General features: G+C 42.2%; 1 protein-coding gene across 1 annotated transcript in view; it reads right to left on the reverse strand.

Annotated features, from left to right (window-relative positions):
- LOC121287135 (solute carrier family 13 member 3-like) overlaps positions 1-21909 on the reverse strand; it is a 38328-nt gene that overhangs the window by 11684 nt on the left and 4735 nt on the right. The window contains exons 3-9 of the mRNA XM_041204702.1: positions 21456-21634; positions 18321-18378; positions 16938-17126; positions 13960-14085; positions 10263-10355; positions 6671-6775; positions 1596-1693 (exon numbers count right to left, since the gene is read on the reverse strand). Of these exons, the coding sequence (XP_041060636.1) occupies positions 1596-1693; positions 6671-6775; positions 10263-10355; positions 13960-14085; positions 16938-17126; positions 18321-18378; positions 21456-21634 (848 nt within the window). The remainder of the gene's footprint in view (positions 1-1595; positions 1694-6670; positions 6776-10262; positions 10356-13959; positions 14086-16937; positions 17127-18320; positions 18379-21455; positions 21635-21909) is intronic.

The raw sequence follows: 21909 nt of genomic DNA on the forward strand, positions 1-21909 counted from the left end.
AAAGAAAGTTGGGTGGTTAGAATGCCATTCAGACAAAGTTTTGATGATTGACAGTCAGGTACAACAAATCAACCATGATCTCAGTAAACGGCAGAACAAGCCCGAAGGACTGAATGGCCTACTCCTGCTCCTATTTCATACATTCTCAACCTTAATAGTAAAAAAAGGTTTTGGCAAATGATTCAGCATTTAGAGAAATGTAAATGTTTTACCCTTTCAAACAATGTAACAAATCAGCCATTTTAATGAATAACTATGTCCTTGATACTGCAAGTAAACAGTTACTCAAGCTTTGTTAACACGTTAGTGAATTTGCCAGGCTAGTCTTCTCCGCAAACGCTGTTGACTAAACTGAGTTTGATCAGACCAAATTATAAACCCGATTGTGGCTTGTGTCTCCCCACACACAATCGCACAACTGCAAGTTCCCCCCAACAAGCCACACACTATCCTGACTTGGAGTTATATCACCATTCCTTTACTTTCGCTGGGTAAAACAAAACTGGATCTCTCTTCCGTACAGCACTGTGGGTGTACCTACACCAGAGAGATTCCAGCGGTTCAAGAAGGTGGTACACCACCATCTGCTTAAGGGCAATTCAGGATGGGCAGCAAATATTGGCCTTGTCGGCAATGCTCACTTCCCATGAAAAAGTAAAAACAGAAGGCAGGTTCTGCTGGCTGAACAGTTTCGCTATAGATAACTCACAGCTCGATTCCCCTGCCTAACAAGCCAAACTCTGGACATTTCAGGAATTTTCTGTTCAGCTTTGTCAGAGGTGGAAGTGAGAATGAGTGGACACTCAAAGGAATAGTGAATTTCACCTCTTGATTAAAAGGGTTAAGGGTGCACTTATTGAGACATGATGGGCGTAGGGGGGGAGGGGCAATAGCTGGCATTCCAACCCACCATCATGTATTGCAGGCAATCTATGGATTTTCCAGTTGCAGAGGCAAAGGAGACGTACCCATCATGGTGCAGATGTCTACCAGCCCCATACAAAAGAAGGTGCCATTCTGTTAACTTCACAAACTCAAATAAGGTTGGCACTGAAGGGCACTTGTGGGTGTGATCCTGGCAAAATCACTAGGGTTGTGACGCATGAGTTTTCAAATTCACTGTTAGTCTCCACACATGCTCTTCCACATTGTGTTGTCTGACAGTTACTTTCCCTCAGATCTATTACAAAGAATATACAGCACCGAAATAGGCCATTCAGCTCGACTAGTCTGTGCTGGTGTCTAAAATCAACGCAAGCCTCCTCTTGCTCTGTCTACCTTATCTCAGCCTTCCAGCATTTGTTTCCGTTCCCTTTTCTCTCATGTACTCGTCCAGTTTCATTTTGAAAGAAACTAAGCTATTTCCTTCAATCACTTCCTTTGGTGGTGAATTCCACATTCTAACTACCCTCCGAGTAAAGAAATGTCCCTTTGTTCTCCTATTGGATTCATTAGTAACTACCTTAGCTTAACAGGTTTCTTTTATGCATAGCTCCTGACGGCACTTGTAACTTCTCCCTCTTACTGACTCCTCACTCTGTTCCCCTTACAACTCCCCATTTTCATTCATAATTTGGTTCAACTGGTTCACGTACCTTTTGGGTCAAACCACCACTTCAGTGAGGGCTTTTGAGATGGAAAGAAGCACAATGTAATAACGAATGACATTCCAGTCACCGCATCTGACACATATCTAAAGAAGAGTGTTTTAGAACAAATTATTAATAAAATCCAAGCTGATTGGTAAAGCCGAAATCAAGACACCGAGCTTTTCTTTATTGTTCAGTCTTACTGCTCTCCTCCCACACACACAGCCAGTGTCTCAGCTATCCCTTATTTACACTTTTTGTTCTTTTATGGGATGTGGGCATCCCTGACAAATTCAGCATTTTTTGCCCATCCCTATTTGCTCTTAAACTGAACATTTCAGAGGGAAGCTAAGAGTCAACCACATTGCCAGACCAGATAGGGACAGCAGATTTCCTTCCCTCATTTCCAAAAGGGCATTAGTAATGGGATTTTAGAACAATTGATGATAGTTGTCATAATCACCCTGACTGAGACTAACTTTCAATTCCACCAGCTGCCTTGGTGGGATTTGAACTCATGTCCCCAAAGCTAATCCAGTAACATTAACACTACACCACCATCTCTCCCATCCCCCAGTTATATATGCTGAAGGACAATTAATACCCATCACCTGTTTCTCTTAACCTTAACAATGTAATTGACAAGGCATTGACACAAATAAGTGGAAAATTGGCTGATAGTTAATGATAATCACATCTGAGGAGGGAATGTGGAGCTATACTGCCACTCTTGTGTGCAGGTTTCCTTTTTAGTGAGGCAAATGTGTCAGTATAACTCAGATCTTTGATCTAATACCATAGCACAGTAAAGCAGAAACAGTGATCTAATACCATGGCACAGTAAAGCAGAAACAGTGACCTAATACCATAGCGCAGTAAAGCAGAAACAGTGACCTAATACCATAGCGCAGTAAAGCAGAAACAGTGACCTAATACCATAGCGCAGTAAAGCAGAAACAGTGACCTAATACCATAGCGCAGTAAAGCAGAAACAGTGACCTAATACCATAGCGCAGTAAAGCAGAATCAGTGATCTAATACCATTGCGCAGTAAAACAGAAACAGTGATCTAATACCATAGCACAGTAAAGCAGAAACAGTGATCTAATACCATAGCACAGTAAAGCAGAAACAGTGATCTAATACCATAGCGCAGTAAAGCAGAAACAGTGAACTAATACCATAGCACAGTAAAGCAGAAACAGTGACCTAATACCATAGCACAGTAAAACAGAAACAGTGACCTAATACCATAGCACAGTAAAGCAGAAACAGTGACCTAATACCATAGCACAGTAAAGCAGAAATAGTGACCCAATATCATAGCACAGTAAAGCAGATATAGTGATCTAATATCAAAGCACAGTAAACAGAAACAGTGAAAACCCTCAATTTGAGGTTCTTCCATCTGAAAATCACATGAACATATAATAGGTTTGGATGAACTGCCTTTCAACCTATTTGAATTCATCCTTTCAGAATATCAGCCCTAATGTTCTTTGCATAACAGCATTAGCAGTTCCTTAACTTAGATTCAATTTGCATTTCCTAGCTGATCATATAAACGTGTATTTCCTGTTGACTATTTTAAATATACCAACTTGAACGCGACTTTGTTTTGTTACAGCCCAGGTGAATCCGAAAGTATAATTTTAGGCTTACTTTCTCTGTCAAGTTCAGCACTTCAGGTATTTTTCTAATAGGTTAACTCAGGTGAGTCTCATTACAATTATAAGGCTTTGTTATTAAATTGTTGCTTATAAAGCCTCTCTATGTTGGCAAAACTTGAATGGGAAAGCTTTTCGAGTGCCTCCTGAAATCAAAGTAATTATATCCACTGAGTAACTTTCTCCCACTGGCTAAGGTATCTTCTCAAAGAATCACAGCTGTTTAGTGGGACTTCCAAATCCAACAACAACAACAAACCCTTGGATTTATATATTACCTTCAATGCAAAAATAAATTCCTCAGATGTTTCATATGGAAAATGGATGCTGAGTCAAAGAAGGAAAAGTTAGATCAGATCAAAATCTCAGTCAAAGAGATGGGTTATATGGAGGATCTTAAAGGGTGGGGGGTGAATGCAAATGTAGAAAAGGGAGAAAGAAGTAATGAGCTGGATTCTGGGTTAGAAGCAAAAATATGCACATAAATGGACATAAAGAGGATGGTAGAGATTAGTAGAGGTTCTAAGCTGAAGGTACAAAAGAGATAGTACAATATAGTCTACCATTAAATAAATTCTCTCCCCTATTGCTGCGTATCCTATTTCATTAGGCATCCTTTAAATTTCCCTACTTTGACTTTGTAACATCTGCTTTAGTGACATAAATTCCTGAGCCAAAGTGACTGGATCAGGAATTAATTTGTGAATTTAGACGTCAAGAATCTGTATCACATATTTGCCACTACTTGATCGTTTAATTTTAATATTTCTTTTGAATATATTCATTAAAGGATCAATAGACACCTACTACTACCAACATACTAGCTTCGGTGCTGCTTCATGCTCTTTTCTGGACCTGGAAAAATTTATTAATTTTGCGTCCAATTTCTACCCCTCCGTCATTTTCATATGGTCCATCTCTGACACTTCCCTTCCCTTCCTTGACCTCTCTGTTTCAATTTCTGGTGATAGACTGTCCACCAATATTCATTACAAGCCTACCGACTCCCACAGCTACCTCGACTACAGCTCCTCACACCCCGCTTCCTGTAAGGAATCCATCCCATTCTTTCAGTTACTTCGCCTCTGTCGCATCAGTTCTGATGATGGCATATTCCTCTGACATGTCTCCCTTCTTCCTTAACCGAGGTTTTCCACCCACGGTGGTTGACAGGGCCCTCACCCGTGTCCGGCCCATCTCCCGCGCATCTGCCCTCACACCTTCCTCTCCCTACCAGAACCATGATAGGGTCCCCCTTGTCCTCACTTATCATCCCACCAGCATGATGCCGCCACCAAACACATCTTCCCTTCACCACCCCAGCCCCCCAACCGGCGGCATTCCACAGGGATTGTTCCCTCCAGGACACCCTGGTCCACTACTCCATCACCCCCTACACCTCAACCCCCTCCCACGGCACCTTCCCATGCAACTGCAGAAGGTGCAACACCTGCCCCTTTACTTCCCCTCTTCTCACTGTCCAAGGGCCCAATCACTCCTTTCAAGTGAAGCAGCACTTCACTTGCACTTCCCTCAATTTAGTCTACTGCATTCGCTGCTCCCAATGCGGTTTCCTCTACATTGGAGAGACCAAATGCAGTCTGGGTGACCGCTTTGTAGAACACCTTTGGTCTGTCTGCAAGCATGACCCAGACCTCTCTGTTGCTTGCCATTTCAACACTCCACCCTGCTCTCATGCCCACATGTCCGTCCTTGGCCTGCTGCATTGTTCTAGTGAAGCTCAACGCAAACTGGAGGAACAGCACCTCATCTTCCGACTAGGCAATTTACAGCCTTCCGGACTGAACATTGAGTTCAACAATTTTAGATCATGAACTGTCTCCTCCATCCCCAACCCCTTTCCGATCCCCCTTTTTTCCAATAATTTATATAGATTTTTCTTTTCCCACCTATTTCCATTATTTTTAAATGTATTTCCATCCATTGTTTTATCTCTACCTTTCAGCCTATTTCAAACCCTTCCCCCCACCCCGCCCCCACTAGGGCTATTTGTACCTTGCTCGTCCTGCTTTCTACCCTTAATGTCACCTATTAGCACATTCCTTATATAATATCACCACCTTCAACACCTCTTTGTCCTTTTGTCTATGTCATCTTTTGGTTATCTCCACCTATCACTGGCCCTCTTTCCAGCTCTACCTGTCCCACCCCATGCCCACCCCCCAAACCAGCTTATATTTCACCTCTTTTCTATTTTTCTTTAGTTCTGTTGAAGAGTCATGTGGACTCGAAACGTTAACTGTGTTCCTCTCCGCAGATGTTATCTGTCCTACTGAGTTTTTCCAGGTATTTTTATTTTTATTTCTGTTTTGAATTTCCAGCATCCACAGTTTTTTGCTTTTATACTAACATTTTGGATTTCCTTTGCTCTATCTGTAACCTGCTTCTTTCCCTCTTTCTCTATCCATCAACGGGAGGGATACTAATAGTGGAAAATTGAACATTTGTACCCACTGTCAGCATTTAGACACTCCAAGATAGTTAGATAAGATAAGCAATGATCAGCTGTCCTTTTTTACTAACAGGCAGCTTGATGTTTATTCTTGATCATGCACAACTTAGAATTATCAGAAAGCAAAGCAAGATTTTCTTTAAAATATTAAAAAAATAAAGCTCAGGATTGAGATCATCAGGTTTTAAGTTACAGCCCAAAAGGAACATTCCTTTTGAAGCTCCTTCTATTTTTCTCCAGCAACATTCCTAAACCAATCCCATGGAGACATTTTTCCATCTCCCACATCAGCCATCTTGTGGCCTCTGTGAGTCAGATTGCTGGCTTGGGCTGAGTTTTGGGCAGCTTCTTGTGCTTCCAAATGGGAAATATTGGGAAAACCCAGCAGGCCTGACAACACCTGTGAAGAGAGTAACAGTTAACAGTCCTATATGACTGTTTTTTGGAACTGAAGGGACGAAGGAATGTGATGCATTCCTGCCTCCCTTCAGTTACAAAGAAGCCACATTGGACTTGAGCTGTTAACTCTGTTGCTCTCTGCAAAGAGGCTGCCAGACCTGCTGAGTTTTTCCAGCGCTCCCTGTTTTTATTTCAGATCTCCAGCATCTGCATTATTTTGCTTTTATTCAAGTTGTGCATCGTTGCCCACTAGAAACTGAACTGAATCTGCCTAAACTCACTAGAAACCTCATAGCTAACAGACAGAGGGAACATTCATCCTGATAACCTAGGACCTAGGAGGTGAAAGGCTGATGTGCAGTATCGCATTGCATTGCCCAGTCCCCCGCAAATACAGTTTCTGATCCCTCATTATAATGCCTCATTTAATTATTCTCTGCTGAACTTTATATGGTTCCCAGTCCTTTCCACTCCTTGTCTCCTCATGCAAAATATTTATATTTGAACGGTTCACCTATGTGAAGTCACAAAATTTTTCTCACCCTTTTTGGAAAAAAGTAGCCCATCCAGGAATGAATTTTGGATCTCTTGCAAGAAGTAGAACCACAAAGAAGGCGAAGAACACGGAAACAGCACCTTCTGCAAACCTGCAAGATCATTAAAAGAAAGAAAGACTTGCAGTTATATAGTGCCTTTCATGGCCTCGGGATGTCCGAAAGCAGCTTACGGATAATTAAGTACATTTCACATCTACGCACGGTTGTAATGTGGGAAACACAGCAGCCAACATGTGCACAGCAAACTCCCATAAACAGCAGTGAGATACATTTCTAGATAATTTGTTTTCAATGTTGTTGATTGAGAGGCAAATATTGGCCAGGACACGGCGGGGAGAACTCCCTTGCTGTTTTTCAAAACAGTGCCATGGAATCTTTTATGTCTGCTTGAGAGGGTAGATGGGGCCAAGTAGTTTAGCTCCCCACTTGAAAGACAGTGCAGCAATGTGCTCATGGCTGGCACTGGAATGTGTGCTCATTAAATCAAACGAATGCTTTGGGACCGACACAATAGCAAATAAATAGAAAGGATGCAAGATCAAAACTCAAGAATGGCAGGAAGTGGGGCGATTGCAAGTTAATAATGGTTAAAAAAAAAGAGTAGGAAAGAGGGAGCAGAGGCTTACTTAAAACTGCTGTGTGAGGATACACATGGGGGAATTGCTGGGATTTTTTTTGTATTGTCTCTGCAAAGGGCAAAGATGTCATCCAATGATTAGTATTTTTGACCAAATGCAATATGAAATCCCTGAATCTCCGTGGGGTAGGTAAAAGGCCAATTATTTCCATTGAAGCCTTCAGTTCATGTAAGGAACATCTATGCAACTGATTAGGTCTCCTGTCACCCCTGTGGAACTTCGGGGGTTTTTGCAGAAAAATTGATTCCATGAAAATGTTTTTCTATGCGATTGATTTTGTTAGCCTGAAATTTGAGGGCCTATTGTCTCAGTCATAGCATTTGACAATTGAACTTGCCAGTTACTGTCAAAACAATCTAATTAAAGATTCAAAACTAATTTAATTGGCTAATGGTGGGTGTGCAGTGGCTATATTAAGTGGTTAAGGTGTTTTGATAACAATCCTCATAAGCAGTTTCTGATTCTTTGACGGGTACAAGCACAAGTGGCTGCCTCCTCAGTCATAGGCCAGTCCAAACACAACTCCTGACCATATGTTCTTTAATAAATGAACCACTCGTCAATCCATAATCTCAAATCCAGTGCTGAATTAAATCATGTTGATCACAAATAATGTATCCGTTGCAAACTAAAATGGTAATAAGCCAAATCTGGAGGGGCCTACAGAAGAAATATATGGGAGTCGGGATTGGTCTGCTTTGGGTTCACTTAATTGAGAGGTGTGGGAAAGGGCGAGAAGGAGTGAAATTGGTGCGCATTATATCAATTTAGCAGATGGAAGACCTTTGCCTCTCTGCACTGGTATTGGTCCTGCTGCTAAATTTGTGGAGCCATTGTATCACAGATATTAGGCTCCTTACATATATAATTTAGGGGCCTAACACCTGTTGAAAGGCCCGCTTCAAGAAATTTATTGATGATGAGTGGTGAAGGTGTCTGGGTTACGCTGCTTGGAATATTTCAGCAATTCCAGTGACCCTCCAATGAAAGTTAAGTTATAATTATTATTTTTTAAAATGGTCCTGTGGAGTCAGAGGAACAGGTGTGCCCCCTTGAGATCACTTTGTCCCCTGACCTCCATAGCCCTCTTCAAAATATCCTCCTGGGAAATAAGTGAGGGTTCCTGCTGGTGATATCTTTGCTCAGGTGAGTTGCCTCTGGAGGAACACTCCAGTATACTGATGAGGACCAAGGACCAATTTCCATTGATTCAGGATCTCTCAGCTTGAGTGTGTTCTAATTGTGTAGCACCAAGTCTGGACCCGAAAATATGCCTCATAGTCTTCCCTTTCTTCCTTCTACCCCAATTGTATAGATTTAACTCTATTCCTTACTGAATTGTTCTGCCATTCCCACTTTATTAGGTGTTCTTAGTACAGGATCTTGCCTTGGCAATCTTCTCTCAGTCCTGGCAATCACCTATTCTTTAGCGCACAGTTTGAAAATCTGTGAGACTGCCTCCTTTAATAAGGCTTTGTAATGGGCCCTCCAGACCAGAACCTGCCTGTGCAAAAATTGCCTGGAGGGCAGGATGGAGACAGGAAATCCTTAATCCGGCTCTTAGTCTCCCTTCTGGCAGTTTTAATTGTTCCGTGTTTAATTGCATTGAAACATGTTTAAAAAAAAGACTAATTGAAAGAACCAAATAACTTACATGGTGAAACAGGGTAAAATATACAAAACACATTCTGAAACCACAGATACTCATATATTATTAACTATGGATAGCCTTCAATGCACCAAGTCCTTTAACAACTTATCATGTGGAACTCGCAGGTCACCGTGGGTCTTGTGAAAGAAAGTTCTTATGTGCAATGGGGATCTCTTTACCCAGCATCCCTATCAGCAAAGAAACTACTCTTTCTCTGGGATTGAATGCTTGTAAACAAAGCTTTCTCCCAGGGATAGAGAAGCTTCTTTGCTGAGTGAAGAACTTCCCAGTCTATTGAAAAAACTTTTTCACTGCGTACAATGACCGTATTTGAAATAAGGCAGAGAAAGGACAGCTGTTGGCAGTCCCTGAAGTAATATTCTGCTCTGGCAGTTTAATTTCACTGGCTCCTCACCACCGATTTCTCTCAACCTTTAATAAGCTTTGCCTAGTTAATAATAGGATATGGATATGAAATTGAGTATTGCCTATTGAGAAGTAGACCACTGAACAATACCACAAGTAACAAGCTTGACTTACAGGTTGGTTTATTCTGCACTTCCTATTGTGTATTATATTTATATTAAATTTGGGCAGTTCACATTGCTTTTCTACTTTCACAAAACACTGGCCAATTTTTGATTGAAATTTTTTCCTAATGGAGATAGCTGGTGTTGGGGACTGTATTATATTATCCTGCATGAAGTTATGGGATGTGGTTCATTAGTACACTGCACACCAGCTATTGGATAAAGGCACTGTATTCATGTTGTGGTCAGGGAGCAATTGGCTCTCCTGAAACGATCCTTCAGGATTCTCGTGGAAAGGGAGAGTGTGGTGGGGGCCAACAATAATATACAGAGTTGTAGAGCTATTCATGGGGTGGCGGGATGGGGGTGCTGGTGGGGAATAGGCAGGCAGGTGATCTTTCGTTTTCTCACATGTCCAGTCTGCCTCCTTGTATCTACTATAAATGGAGAGTGGAAACACGATCCTTAAGAATGCAACCTGTCAATTTAACAGAAACAGAATATTGAACTGAGGTGATTTCACTTTGGGCAGTGGGAGCAAGAGCTATCATTTGGTAAAACATTGATGCATCTACGTCATGTGGTCTCACATTGGCAACTTAAGCTGCTGATCATAAACCACTAACCACACTGCACACGGGCAGTATCTACATATTCTTAAATACGTGCTCCATTTTCTACATAGTTGGTAGGGGCTGGAGGTGGGTGGGAAACAAATACCTTGCCATTCAGTGCACTGTAAAACCATCCATACTTACGTTAAGGGCCCCAGTTTGTCGTAATCACCCTGTATTTTAGTCTTCACTCTGGCTTGAGACTCAGTGCTAATGGTTTTCTTCAAATTCCATGACCTTAAGATAAGATGGAAAAAGAGACTCCCAAATTATCATCATAATAAAATTTCAATGTAACTTTGCCTCTCTACTTCTTTTGAATTTGACATATTTTTCATATTAATGAATCTAATCATTGTTCCTTTGTGTGTTGTGTTTTCACATAGAACTGGAGTTCAACAGACTTGCAGACAGTTCTGTGCAAAAGAATAGGACAAGGCAGAACATCAGACAGACAGGCCACAAAGAATTCAATAATAATTGAAACACAAATGCTGGAAAAACTCAGTGGTCAGACAGCATCTGTGGAGAGAAACAGAGTTAACATTTCGGGTTGGGTGACCTTTCATCAAACTGACTCTTTCTCCCCACAAATTCTGCTTGACCTGCATTCTCTCTGCATCTTTTGATTTATTTCAGATTTCCATTTTCGGCAGTATTTTGCTTTTGTATTGTCATAAAGAAGTCAAGTTTACTGAGACCTCTACTGAAAGACATTGGGCTGTAACTTCTGGCCTCCCAAGAGTCATATTTGTTGTGGGGGGGGGGGGGGGGTGGGGGCGGTACCCCAAAGATGCACTGGGGAATCCTTCTCAGAAATTCCCCAGTAAGGGTTTGTACAGCGATTGCCCAGAAGTGCTAACTTTCTCTGGACCATTGCTCTGTGCTGGGAACCATCCGAAAACGCAATTTAAATCACAAACTTCAGATGGTGACGTCAGGATTCCACCAATGGTTACCCAGAAAAGGTTAGAAGAATTAAAACCTCTTCTAACTTCTGGGTAACTATTGTAAACACCCAGACTGATCCCCATGAGACTACCCCCACACCCCAACCTCTGACCCTTCCACCCCAGTCTCCAATCCCCCCCAACCCCGATCTCGGACACCCCCGTCCTCTGACCCTCCCCGACTTCCAACCTCCCCAGACCTCCAACCTCCCCCCTGGACCTCCAAAGCCTCCCCAGACCTCCATTCCCCCCCTACCACTGGACCTCCAACACCACCCCCCTGGACCTCCAAAGCCAGCCCCCCCAACTCCCTCAGACCTCTGGACCCCTGACCCTGCCCCACCCACTTGGACCTCCAAAACCCCCCAACCCCATGTTTATCCAACATCCCCCCCATCCCCTACCGAACCTCTGATAACCCCCCCGACTTTTGCCATCCCCACCCTGACCTCCGACCCCTCAACTCCCAACCTCTGAAACCCCCAACTGAAACCCCCGCAACCTCTGATTCCTCGCCTCATCCCCCCCCCACATCCTATCCATTTACCTTGGACATTTATCTTCTCCCTGGCCTGTCAATTTCCTTGGACCTCTAAACTTAACTGCTTTACGGCAGCAAGTGCCATAAAAAAGGGGTGTGGCCTCCTTGAATCTGCCAGAACAGTACTTTGCCAGGGCCTGCAAGGAATCTTTCAATGCATGTCCCCAAGTAGCTCCGGTGAACGAAAGTGTCAGCATAATTTTCAAGGGCAGGTAAGTATGTATTTATTTCTTCTAATTCCTGCGGGCCATCTCTTTCCAACCCTAGTTGGAAGTTACAGGCTAATATATGCCATTACAACGGGTCCCCTGGTGAGGTCCCCCAATTTGTTGACTTTCCGAACGGGACCTCAAATTTCTAATGCTCCTGGGTGAGCAGGAATGAGCTGGATCCCCTTTTTTATTCAACCCCCTCAGTTGGTCACAACAAGGTTAATTTAAAAAGGATCCCTTTCCCCCCGCCTGGTGGATACCTTTATCAAGTCCAAATGTATCATTTTTGTTTAGAAGGAGCCAATTTAACCAGGCTTTCTCGAGTCAAAGAAAGAGTAAGTTCACTAGTTACTAAAAACCTGAGAAAAATAATAATAATGCACCACAGATCAGAAATGAGAAGTTGAAAGTCCAAATAAAAGTTAAAAAAAATATACAAATCAGTCTTTGGTTTGTCCGTCAGGTGTAGATGGTGAAACGTTGCGGCCGTTAAGTTGGATGATTCCAGTAGAGCTGACTTTGGCAGTTTAGCAGTTGGTTTGGAGACACTTAGTTCTGCAGGTTGGCTGAAGAAACTGTCCTATTTCCTTTTTGATTGTGATTTCTGCTTTAAATGCCTGAGTCTCCAGCAATAGAGAGAGAGAGAGAGAGGAGGGGGTGGGGGGGAGACTTTGCCTGCAACTGCAGGGGTGGTTAGTTGGTCTTCTTGTTGTTGCCACACACACAGCACACCAGCAACTAGCACACACTGCACTGCTCTGCAGCTAGTCTTTTAACCCATTTTTCCCTGTGTATTCCTGTAAGGGAGAAAAAAAACATGTCTTGCGCCTAGGGTCTGTTTTCTTTGATCTCTGACCATTTTACATATTCTGAAATATGAATCAACAGGAGATGGATTTTAGAAGATTACTGTTCCGTGATAATCAATCTTTTGTCTCTGCAACCATAGGAGATTAAATTTCAGTCTTTTGCATCTTTCCTATCTCCCTTTCAAGAAGAATTCTTCTGCTTGAAGAATTGAAGAAGACCATGACACCTTTTCATGTGCAACATTCCATGTTCTCTCTGGACAGGTCTGTCAGTATAATCCACATAGGAATTTTCCAGAAAGTGGTCACTTTACATTATCAGCCATCTTTTGCTCAGTGTCCTTGCTTGTATTTCTTTAAAAAAAATGCATGTCTTCCTTAAAACGTTCAATATGCCTCTAAGTAATCTGTGGCTCTAATCAGCTTTTATGACAATGTATATTTTAAAATCATCAATATCTTGTCCCATCTGGTTCACTTATGTCCCTTAGGGAAGGAAATCTGCTGTCCTTACCTGATCGCCTATAAGTGAGTCCAGATCTACAGCAATGTGGTTGATTCTTACTCGCCCTCTGAAATGACCTAGTAAGCCTTCAGTTGTATTCAAGAAGCAGTTGTATTCAAGAAGGCGAGTCACCAATACTTTCCCAAGGGCAATTAGGGATAAGCAATAAACAAGGGTCTTGCCAGCGCCACCCAGGAACAAAAAAACTTATATAGAATATATATTTTTAACTATAACTAGCATATCCTGCCTTCATGTAGAAAAAACAATAGTGTGAATAACTACCATCAGTGATGACACTGATGGCTTCAGAGAGATATATTATTCTATTTTTATATACATATGCAAACATACACGCTCTGCGCCCTCTATGCTTTAATAAAGGCATTATTTCTTGAGCAGAAATTAATCTTGGGCGGTTGTGTAAAGTGGGTGCTACTGCATCAATCACCTGTTATCTGCCCCATTTGATATTCAGTTCCAATGAAGTCAATGGAAGTGGATACCAGGCAGGGTGTCCCAGGCAGCAGGTGAGATGCTGTTCATGTAACACCACTTAAAAACGGGTCAGGACCTCTCTCCTTTCCACCGCAGCATAAGTAGTCAATGATCAGTAAGGGAAATGCAGCAGTAACGACTGAGGATCGAAGAAATCTATTTATGCAGGCTGCCAATTTAGGACCAGTTCAACAACTGCAGGGACACAGTTCAGGGAAGTTGGGGGGGAAGCGGGGATGGAATTGGCATGATAAAGCTGAGACCAAAAGCACAAAAGGAAGATTTCAGTTCAGAATTACATGTAACATCTTTCTCCTTTTCCTTACCTTGGGTTGAGCCCTCCATATAGGAAAGCGATCCACAACCAACCGATGAACAGGAACAGGATTGCTAGAGGACAGCAAAACATAAACCAGGATGCAAAGTTCACCACGTTGCAACCAGGGAAATGACTGAAACAAAGCAAGAAAATAAAATCTTAATTCTATCGGAAATCGTGGCACCAATTGCAGATTTTCAGGATCATCCTCCACACCCAAGGTGCTGAGAGGAACTTAGTCAAGGCTGGCAGGGAGAATAGAACTACATAGAATTTACTGCACAGAAACAGATCATTCGGCCCAACTGGTCTGTGCTGGTGTTTATGCTCCACAGGTCATCTCACCCTACCCATCAGCATATCGTCGATTTCTTTCTCCCTCATGTTCCCCTATATTGTATGTTGGTCAGCATTCAATGGGATTCGTCAACCCACACCTACCAAACAGAAATTGTAATAATACAGACCATAAATGAGCATATTAGCTACTGTCCAGTAGTTTTGATTATTTCCCTTATCCCGTGATTCAGCCATGCCTCTGTCACTTGTTGGTTGTTTAGTTTTTAACTTTTATTTGTTTAGTGTGTGTAGAGCCTTCCTCCCACCCACCACCCAACCACCGCCACCCCACCCCTGCCACCCACCTGACCAAAGGTAGGTGAGTGTCAGAGTTTCCCATTGTATGGAGTTCAGTGACACTGGAGATGCATCTTTCCTGGCATTGCCCATTCACTGACCACGCAAACGCTGGTGGGGTCATTATCAAGGTACCATCCATTGGAACCACCAGGATTGTGGCCCGAGGATTTTCAACCCCGTTGAGTTTTTACTTTCTGGGACCTATGATTGATAGAGAGAAGGAGAAAAACAGAGTTAGAGAAACACTAATAGAAATAGGAAAAGACATAAAGAGTGTATTTCCTCATTGTAGTTTGATTTAGTTTTTTTAAAAGATGATGTAAATTGAATTTCAAAAATAAACAAAGCCTATTTGAAAGAAAATGTTAGGAAGGGAATATAATATTCAATTGTTTATTTGTTCGGTATTCAATTATGTGTGTATATTGACTGTTCTCTGTTCTCTATGTGCTATTAGTCAAGCCTTTGTTGGTTACTGAGAAAGAGAAGCATGAGAGAGCAGCCATTTTAAAAGCACTTGTAAATAAAGTCCTCTTCACACAGAGAAACTGGTGTCTCATCTTTGCATATCTCCAAGGTATGACACATAACAGGAAGGTTAGGGGGAAAACAGCTTGAAAGATGAGAGTTCTCTGGTCTCTCTACACTTGAGGAAAGTAAGTGGAAGGGAGATAGACGTGATTGAATAGTTGATGGTGTTGTGAGGGACAGCAGAGAAAAGCACAGAGGAGGATGAAGTGCTTAAGTGGATAGTTCAGAAGGGATCATAGAATCAGAGAATGATAGAGCTTAGAAGAAGAAGGCCATTTGACCCACTGTGCATGTACCAGCTCTTTGATAGAGCTGCCTATGAAATGATGAAGGCGAGGTTAGTGACGGAGTATTAAGAAGGAAAAGGGTTGGTGGGTAGGCAAAGGGTCAAGGCTGCTATAGGAGTGATGGTTTAATGAAAGCCTAAGTAACAAGAGCTGAGATGTAAAGGGAACTATTCATATTAATGCCGCTGGTCAGTGATGGAGATGCATTAGGGGCTTGGCCTTGAGCCATGGGTAATAAATTACAGCAAAGATTGCCAGTTCTCGGAAAGGTGATGGGTCCCAATACCAACAGTTTTCTTGATAAGAAATTGCATTGAAGTATTTGTCTTCTTTATTTTTTTTTAAAAAGAAGCCCTTAATTTTTGACAGTCCAACTCATAATCCCAAGGTCATTGGATAATTGTAAGGAACACTGTTCCCTGGCCAATTTCCCCTTGCTAACTTGACAGGCCAATTATAGCATCACTGTCTTCTCTTAAAGTGAAACCACCTAACATGACACCGAGTTGAAAATTGAACTCGGGAGGGGCAGAATATTGCCGTTAGCGTGCGTGGGCGGGCCCAACATGCTGACGCATAAAATGGCGCCCGATGATGTCGGGTGTGCATCCCAATGTCATCGTGTGTCATTTCGACATTTCGCTTGGCGGGGACTCACCAGAGGCGGCTTCGCGCCTGCCGAACTGTCGACGGCCAATTAAGGCCATTAAAAAAACCAATTAACCTTGTTCAGAGCGTTGCCAGTCCAACCGTAAGTTTGGCAGGCAGGTGGAGGGCCCAAACCGTGGGTCGGGATGAGGTTTTCCTGAAGATTTTATAAAATAATTAAATAAATTTTGCAAACTTCACAAACGTGTCCCAGTTCATGTGACACTGTCACATGAGGGGATATGTTTAAATAATTTTTTATTTTACTTATTAAAAAGCTTTATTATCTACTTAGTCTCCCTGAGGCACATGCGCGAAAGAGTGGAAGCCCCGACTCTCCCTCCTCCCCCTGCCCGCACAGGTGGCGCTGAGCCGCGCGTTATGCTGGGCAGGCCTTAATTAGCCCACCCGCATAAAATGGCAGCGCGCAGCCGATCGCGGGCGGTGATTGGCTCTGCGCCCGCTCCCGCCCAGCCCGCCCACCGGCCACAGGAAAAATTCTCCCCAGGAATTTTTATGATCTGTACGTTTCAGCTACCCATTGTCTTAACCAGCAGTACCTCTATTTTAATTATCTGTAAAATTTCCATTCATTTGCGAACTCCTGAAGAAGAATTCCAGTGGCAGGGAGCAGATCTTTTTTTCCCTCCATTTCCTACACCCATCGACAAGAAAGTATTCCCAGGTTGAGTATAGTACAAGTTAGATATAGATTAAACTTTCTGTTTCCGCCTTAATAATGCACCTTAATCCCAACCTTAGATGAGCACTTCCTGCTGCACCAGGGCAATATTGCAACTCTCTCATCAACCACCCTTGCCGCTTTTCTGAGTGAAAGTGACATTTAAAAATCAAAAGGCCCTTAATCATCATTTTTTACTTTTTCAGGTGTCCAAGTAGCAACATGTTTGGTGATGTCCCAGTTAGTGTGGCGGTGCCTCCGATACTTGCAGCGTAAGGTATGCAGATAAGGAAGCCCTTCCAGAGTCTCTTCTGGCTCTCCTTCTCTTTCTTCTGTTGGGCTAATGTAAAGTTAACATCAGTCTCCAACTTCTGTGGATGGCTACCGCTGAGGAAGTAGAGCAAAATGTTTAGCATCAGTCAGTGCTTACGTTAGCATATTTAATATTCATACAAGAGTTCCAGGAGCTCATAGCAGCAGATTAAGATAAATTATTAGCCGGGGAAACATTATGTCTATGTATCAATGAATACTTAAAACAAAAAGCCAGGCTATGTAAGGTACATAAAAACTGCAGTCAATGCAAAACCAAGTGAAGAAGTCAGACAAGTGCAGGAATTAAAAAGTGTTTTACCGAGATCTTACATAAGTCTAAATTATTCAAAAGGCAAACAGCATTTTCAAAACAGAAGTCGAGATTTCAAAACAGAGTCAATACGAGAACTTCAGAATATTAGCGTCTTTTTATATTTGTTCATGGGATGTGTGCATCACTGGCTAGATCAGCATTTATTTTCCATCCCTAATTGTCCTTGAGAAGGTGGTGGTGAGACAGATTGAACTGTATTAAAGGTATTGCTGATAGCAGGATGTTTGTTTTTGCATAAAGAATGAACAACACTTGGAGTAGATTTCTGAGCAGAGCTGCGGAGGTGGAAGTACTGCCATTGTTTAAGAAACATTAAATGCAGCAATGGGTCTTTCTGGGTGGAAGAATTGGCTAGGCCATATCCTGTGATGTTGCAAGGGAGCTTAGGCTCAGGGGAAAGCATCTGAGTAGGTGGTGATAGAATTTGTGAGTTCAAAGTTCAGAGCAGAAGAGGCAACCAATGCTTAAATGTAGGTTTAGGCCATTATTTGCATAGCTAATTCAAAGTGTTTCTATCAAGTGACAAAATGAGAAAAGGGGAGGCATCACAGTATCTTAGGCTATAGTTAGAATAAACTATTGTATTACTTTTAAAATAAGCACGTCAACCCATGCTAAACAGCAGACAAAATAATTTACTGTGAATATTAGATGTGTATTCACATTAAAAATGCAACGTGAGAATTCACACCAAGGATATTGGTGAGTCAGTATAATAGCTCCTTAAATTTATTTTGGTGCAGGTATTATAAACTTGCATTGCACACAAAATGGCTGAAGCACATCGGTGTTACTTAATACTAAAAAACAATTAACAGCCCATTGAAGGACCTTTTCTTTTAGGATAAATAGAATAAATTTGGGCCAACCCGCAGGTTAGACTGCATTCAACTTCCACTACCATTTTGTACATAATAATTTTAACATAGTACCTGTCATCAGAAATAAAACATGACACCTCATTGGGTAATGAATCCTTTGAAGTATTATCTGGAGGAGAAAAAAAGAGGCGACATACAAATTCTGTTTTATTCCATTCTATTAAGTTGATATCCTTTGACAATATTAAATTTCAAACTAAGAACTTCTGATTGTATAACAGGCAGCTTTCGGAACAAAGTGTAACAGAGATGTTAATTAATATTCTTTAAGTGGCTAATCTTAACAAAGTACAACTGCTGAGGAAATTTAATCGTATTAAAAAAACGTGTCGAAAAGATTAAATCTACTCATTAACTGCTAAATTCTTGGGTGGCTGGACCTTGGATTTTCCCTTTAGAAAAGTGCCCAATTTTTGACAGTTTTGAGGCAGTATAAAGAGTTAAATGGGATCTTATTGTCTGAGAAAATGGACTCCTAATTTATCATTTTAAAAACCCACCTGTCGCCATTAGAGTCCATCATGACCTATTTGTAAATGGAAGCACGTGGGCACAACAAAGCTCCTCCCACAAACTCCCCCTCTCCTCCACTATTTCCCCCCTTCTGAGGCAGTCCCTTGGGATCGAGGGTGATTTGCTTCCATTCCAGTTCAATGGGTTCTGAAATGGTTGATAAGCCTAGTGTGTGATTTGCAGATATTGCCACATGTGGCGCAGGTGGTGCTTGAAGGGTTGGGTAGATAAGTTGATTGGAGGTTTCTGTACTTCCTCTGATGCCTCAACTTCGCCTCGGCACATTCCAGAAGAAGCCTTTCGATGTGTTTGGTGCCTTCCTGGATGTATGTTCTCCATTTTGGAAGGTCACAAGTCAAGGTGTCCCAGAGGTCAATGGCTTGATCTATTCAGGGATGCTTTGGGGACACCCCTAAAGACATTCCCCTCATTAGTATTGCTAGCCTGCCCAAAGTATTGTGGTTTCAGCAGTAACCTTCAGGTGAATACTGCATAGAGCAGCTCCTCTTTTTTTCAAATTGCTACAGGTTACCTAGACTTTCCCTAGGCTTTCTCACTCCGCAGAACTCCATCCCTTCTCATTCTCACTTCAGTAAGTAGAACATCAAAGGATGCATCGGAAAACCCGGAGTCCCCCTCATCCTTAGAGTCTTTCACTTCCTATGGGTGTGGCTCCAAAATGGACCGAGAAGGTGAGTCCTTTTGATCAGCTGGAAGAATTAAATCAAGCACAACTTGGTTTTGTCCCTCCCAGTGGCAGTAAGACTAGGACCAGGAGTTTTACCTCTGTAAACCTATCCTGTACACAGAATGAAAGAAACAGCAAAAGAATCAGCTCTGAGGGTCAAGTGGCTGAGTGTGCGTCCATTGCTCAAACTTGGAATCCAACAATCTTTGCAGCCCCTTAGTTGTAAAGCACTAGGCAATGACTCAGTTGAAGCACATTAATAACCCAGAAGCTGAAATATTTCTTGTCACAGCTTTGATCCAGAGATGGATAGAAGAGTTGAACGCCAGAGGAGATACGTAACTGTTCTTAACAATAAGGTAACATGCAATCATGTATGGCACTAAGAAACCTTCGATCAATAGGGTCAATGGAAAAAAACCTTCCAGCGATTGGGGTCATATTTGACATAAAGGAAGATGGATACAGTCATTTGCACTCATCGGGACACACACAAGAATACCAATATGAGGGGAAAGCAACATTTTCCGCACCCGCCCACTGCTGGGATCTTCTGGTCCCGCCACATGTCAATGGACTTCTGGCTGCGGCGCCGCCTTGCCCACAGCAGGTCCTGCCCACAAGAGGGCCGGAAAATCCCAGCCTGTATGTGAAGAGAGTGCTGATTGGTTGGCTAGTGGACTCTGATTGGTAGAGGTGTTGCCATCGAGATTGCACCAGTGATGCTGACTGACAGTTAACTGCCAGCCATTGTTTGAAATTTAAACCAGGCAGCTTGACCCTGATTGGTCACGGCATTGCCCTGAGGAATGAGTCAGCAAACGGCTGTAACTTATTTTGTTTAGCTGAGACAGGCACAATGTGTGTACATGTTCTTTCTGCCTGCAAAGAACAGGGCCCTGTGTATTAATATATGTAGCTTCTAGTACACACAAATGTACCACACTGTGAGCCTGGCTGCATTTTTCAGCAATATTGAAGACGGATATGTATATTGGACAACCATCATAGCCCCTAGACTCGCTGCAGCCTCTTGGATCCAACTATGTTCAGCCACTTCATCAATGACCTTCTCTCTATCAGGAGTGGGGCATTTGCTCTCTACTTTACAGTATTCAGCTCCATTTCCAACTCCTTTAATAATGAAGATGGACAACATCCAAACTTGGGCTGACTAATGGCAGGTAATGTCTGTGATGTATAAGTGTCATACAATAACCGTCCCCTATAAGGATTTCCCTGAGAAATAGCGTGGTGGACATTTATACCATTTTTGTAGATCTTCTGCTGATATTATTGTTCCATTACCTTTGAACAATATGCTGATTTGACAGAAAACTGACTAAACAACACTAACATGAATTTTCTTGAAGTTTCTCTCGTTGAGGTGCAATTGAAACCCTATTTATGTGCACAAATGCATTTCTGCCAAAGTAGTAAAATAATGGGAAATTCTTACACTAGTGAACACCAGCACTGCTTTATACGTTAAAGTATGAGGCAAGAGTTCCATATTATTCATAAGACATAAGACATTAGACCCTGGTCACCAACTTAAGAAGTAATCCTAAATTAATACAGCATTACAGAGCTCCCCAACTAGTTCTACCTATCTCCACCTATCACTGGCCCTCTATCCAGCTCTACTTGTCCCATCCCCCTTAAACCAGCTTATATTTCACCCCTCTTCTATTTTTCCTCAGTTCTGCTGAAGAGTCATACGGACTCGAAACATTAACTGTGCTCCTCTCCGCAGATGCTGTCGGACCTGCTGAGCTTTTCCAGGTATTTTTATTTTTGTTTTAATTCTACCTCCTTCTTGTCCCTTCTCATTGACTCAGTTTAGTTAAAATAAATCAGTGGGGGTGAGGCAAGCCCAATTTCTACTTCCAGCCTGGACATGGAGTTCAACTTCAACCTTCAGTGTGGACAGTTTAATGCACTAATGTTGTAAGTATCAATGTTGTCCAGAGTATTAGGGTTACCTTTAGGGTCAAAGCCATCTATGCCGCCTTTAAGGTTAATAGACTTTTCGGTGACTTCCATGGTGCCAAATAAACTTTGGAGCACTGCATTGGCTATCGGCATCATCATGGCAGTAGTGGCAGTGTTACTAAGCCACATGGACAAAAAAGCTGTGGTTATCATCATTCCCAGGATAAGCCTACAAAACACAACACAACAATAGCACCAAGCCTTTGCTACAATAAACGTCTCTTAATTTCTGAATGAATTCTGAATTAGGGTAAAGAAAGATAAAACACTCTATTGAAAATGGGTAAATGCTGAAAATAGTCGTTGCACAATACAGCATCTGAGGGTGGAAGAGATGTTGGGAGTAGATTTTCAATTTGCCACCCAGGCATAAAACCGGCATTGCAAATTGGCAATCAATCATAGAAACTGGGTGGACAGAGAGACAAGTGAGTGGATTAGATC

The sequence above is a fragment of the Carcharodon carcharias genome, chromosome 14 (assembly GCF_017639515.1).
Source record: "Carcharodon carcharias isolate sCarCar2 chromosome 14, sCarCar2.pri, whole genome shotgun sequence".
In the NCBI taxonomy this organism is placed as follows: domain Eukaryota; kingdom Metazoa; phylum Chordata; class Chondrichthyes; order Lamniformes; family Lamnidae; genus Carcharodon; species Carcharodon carcharias.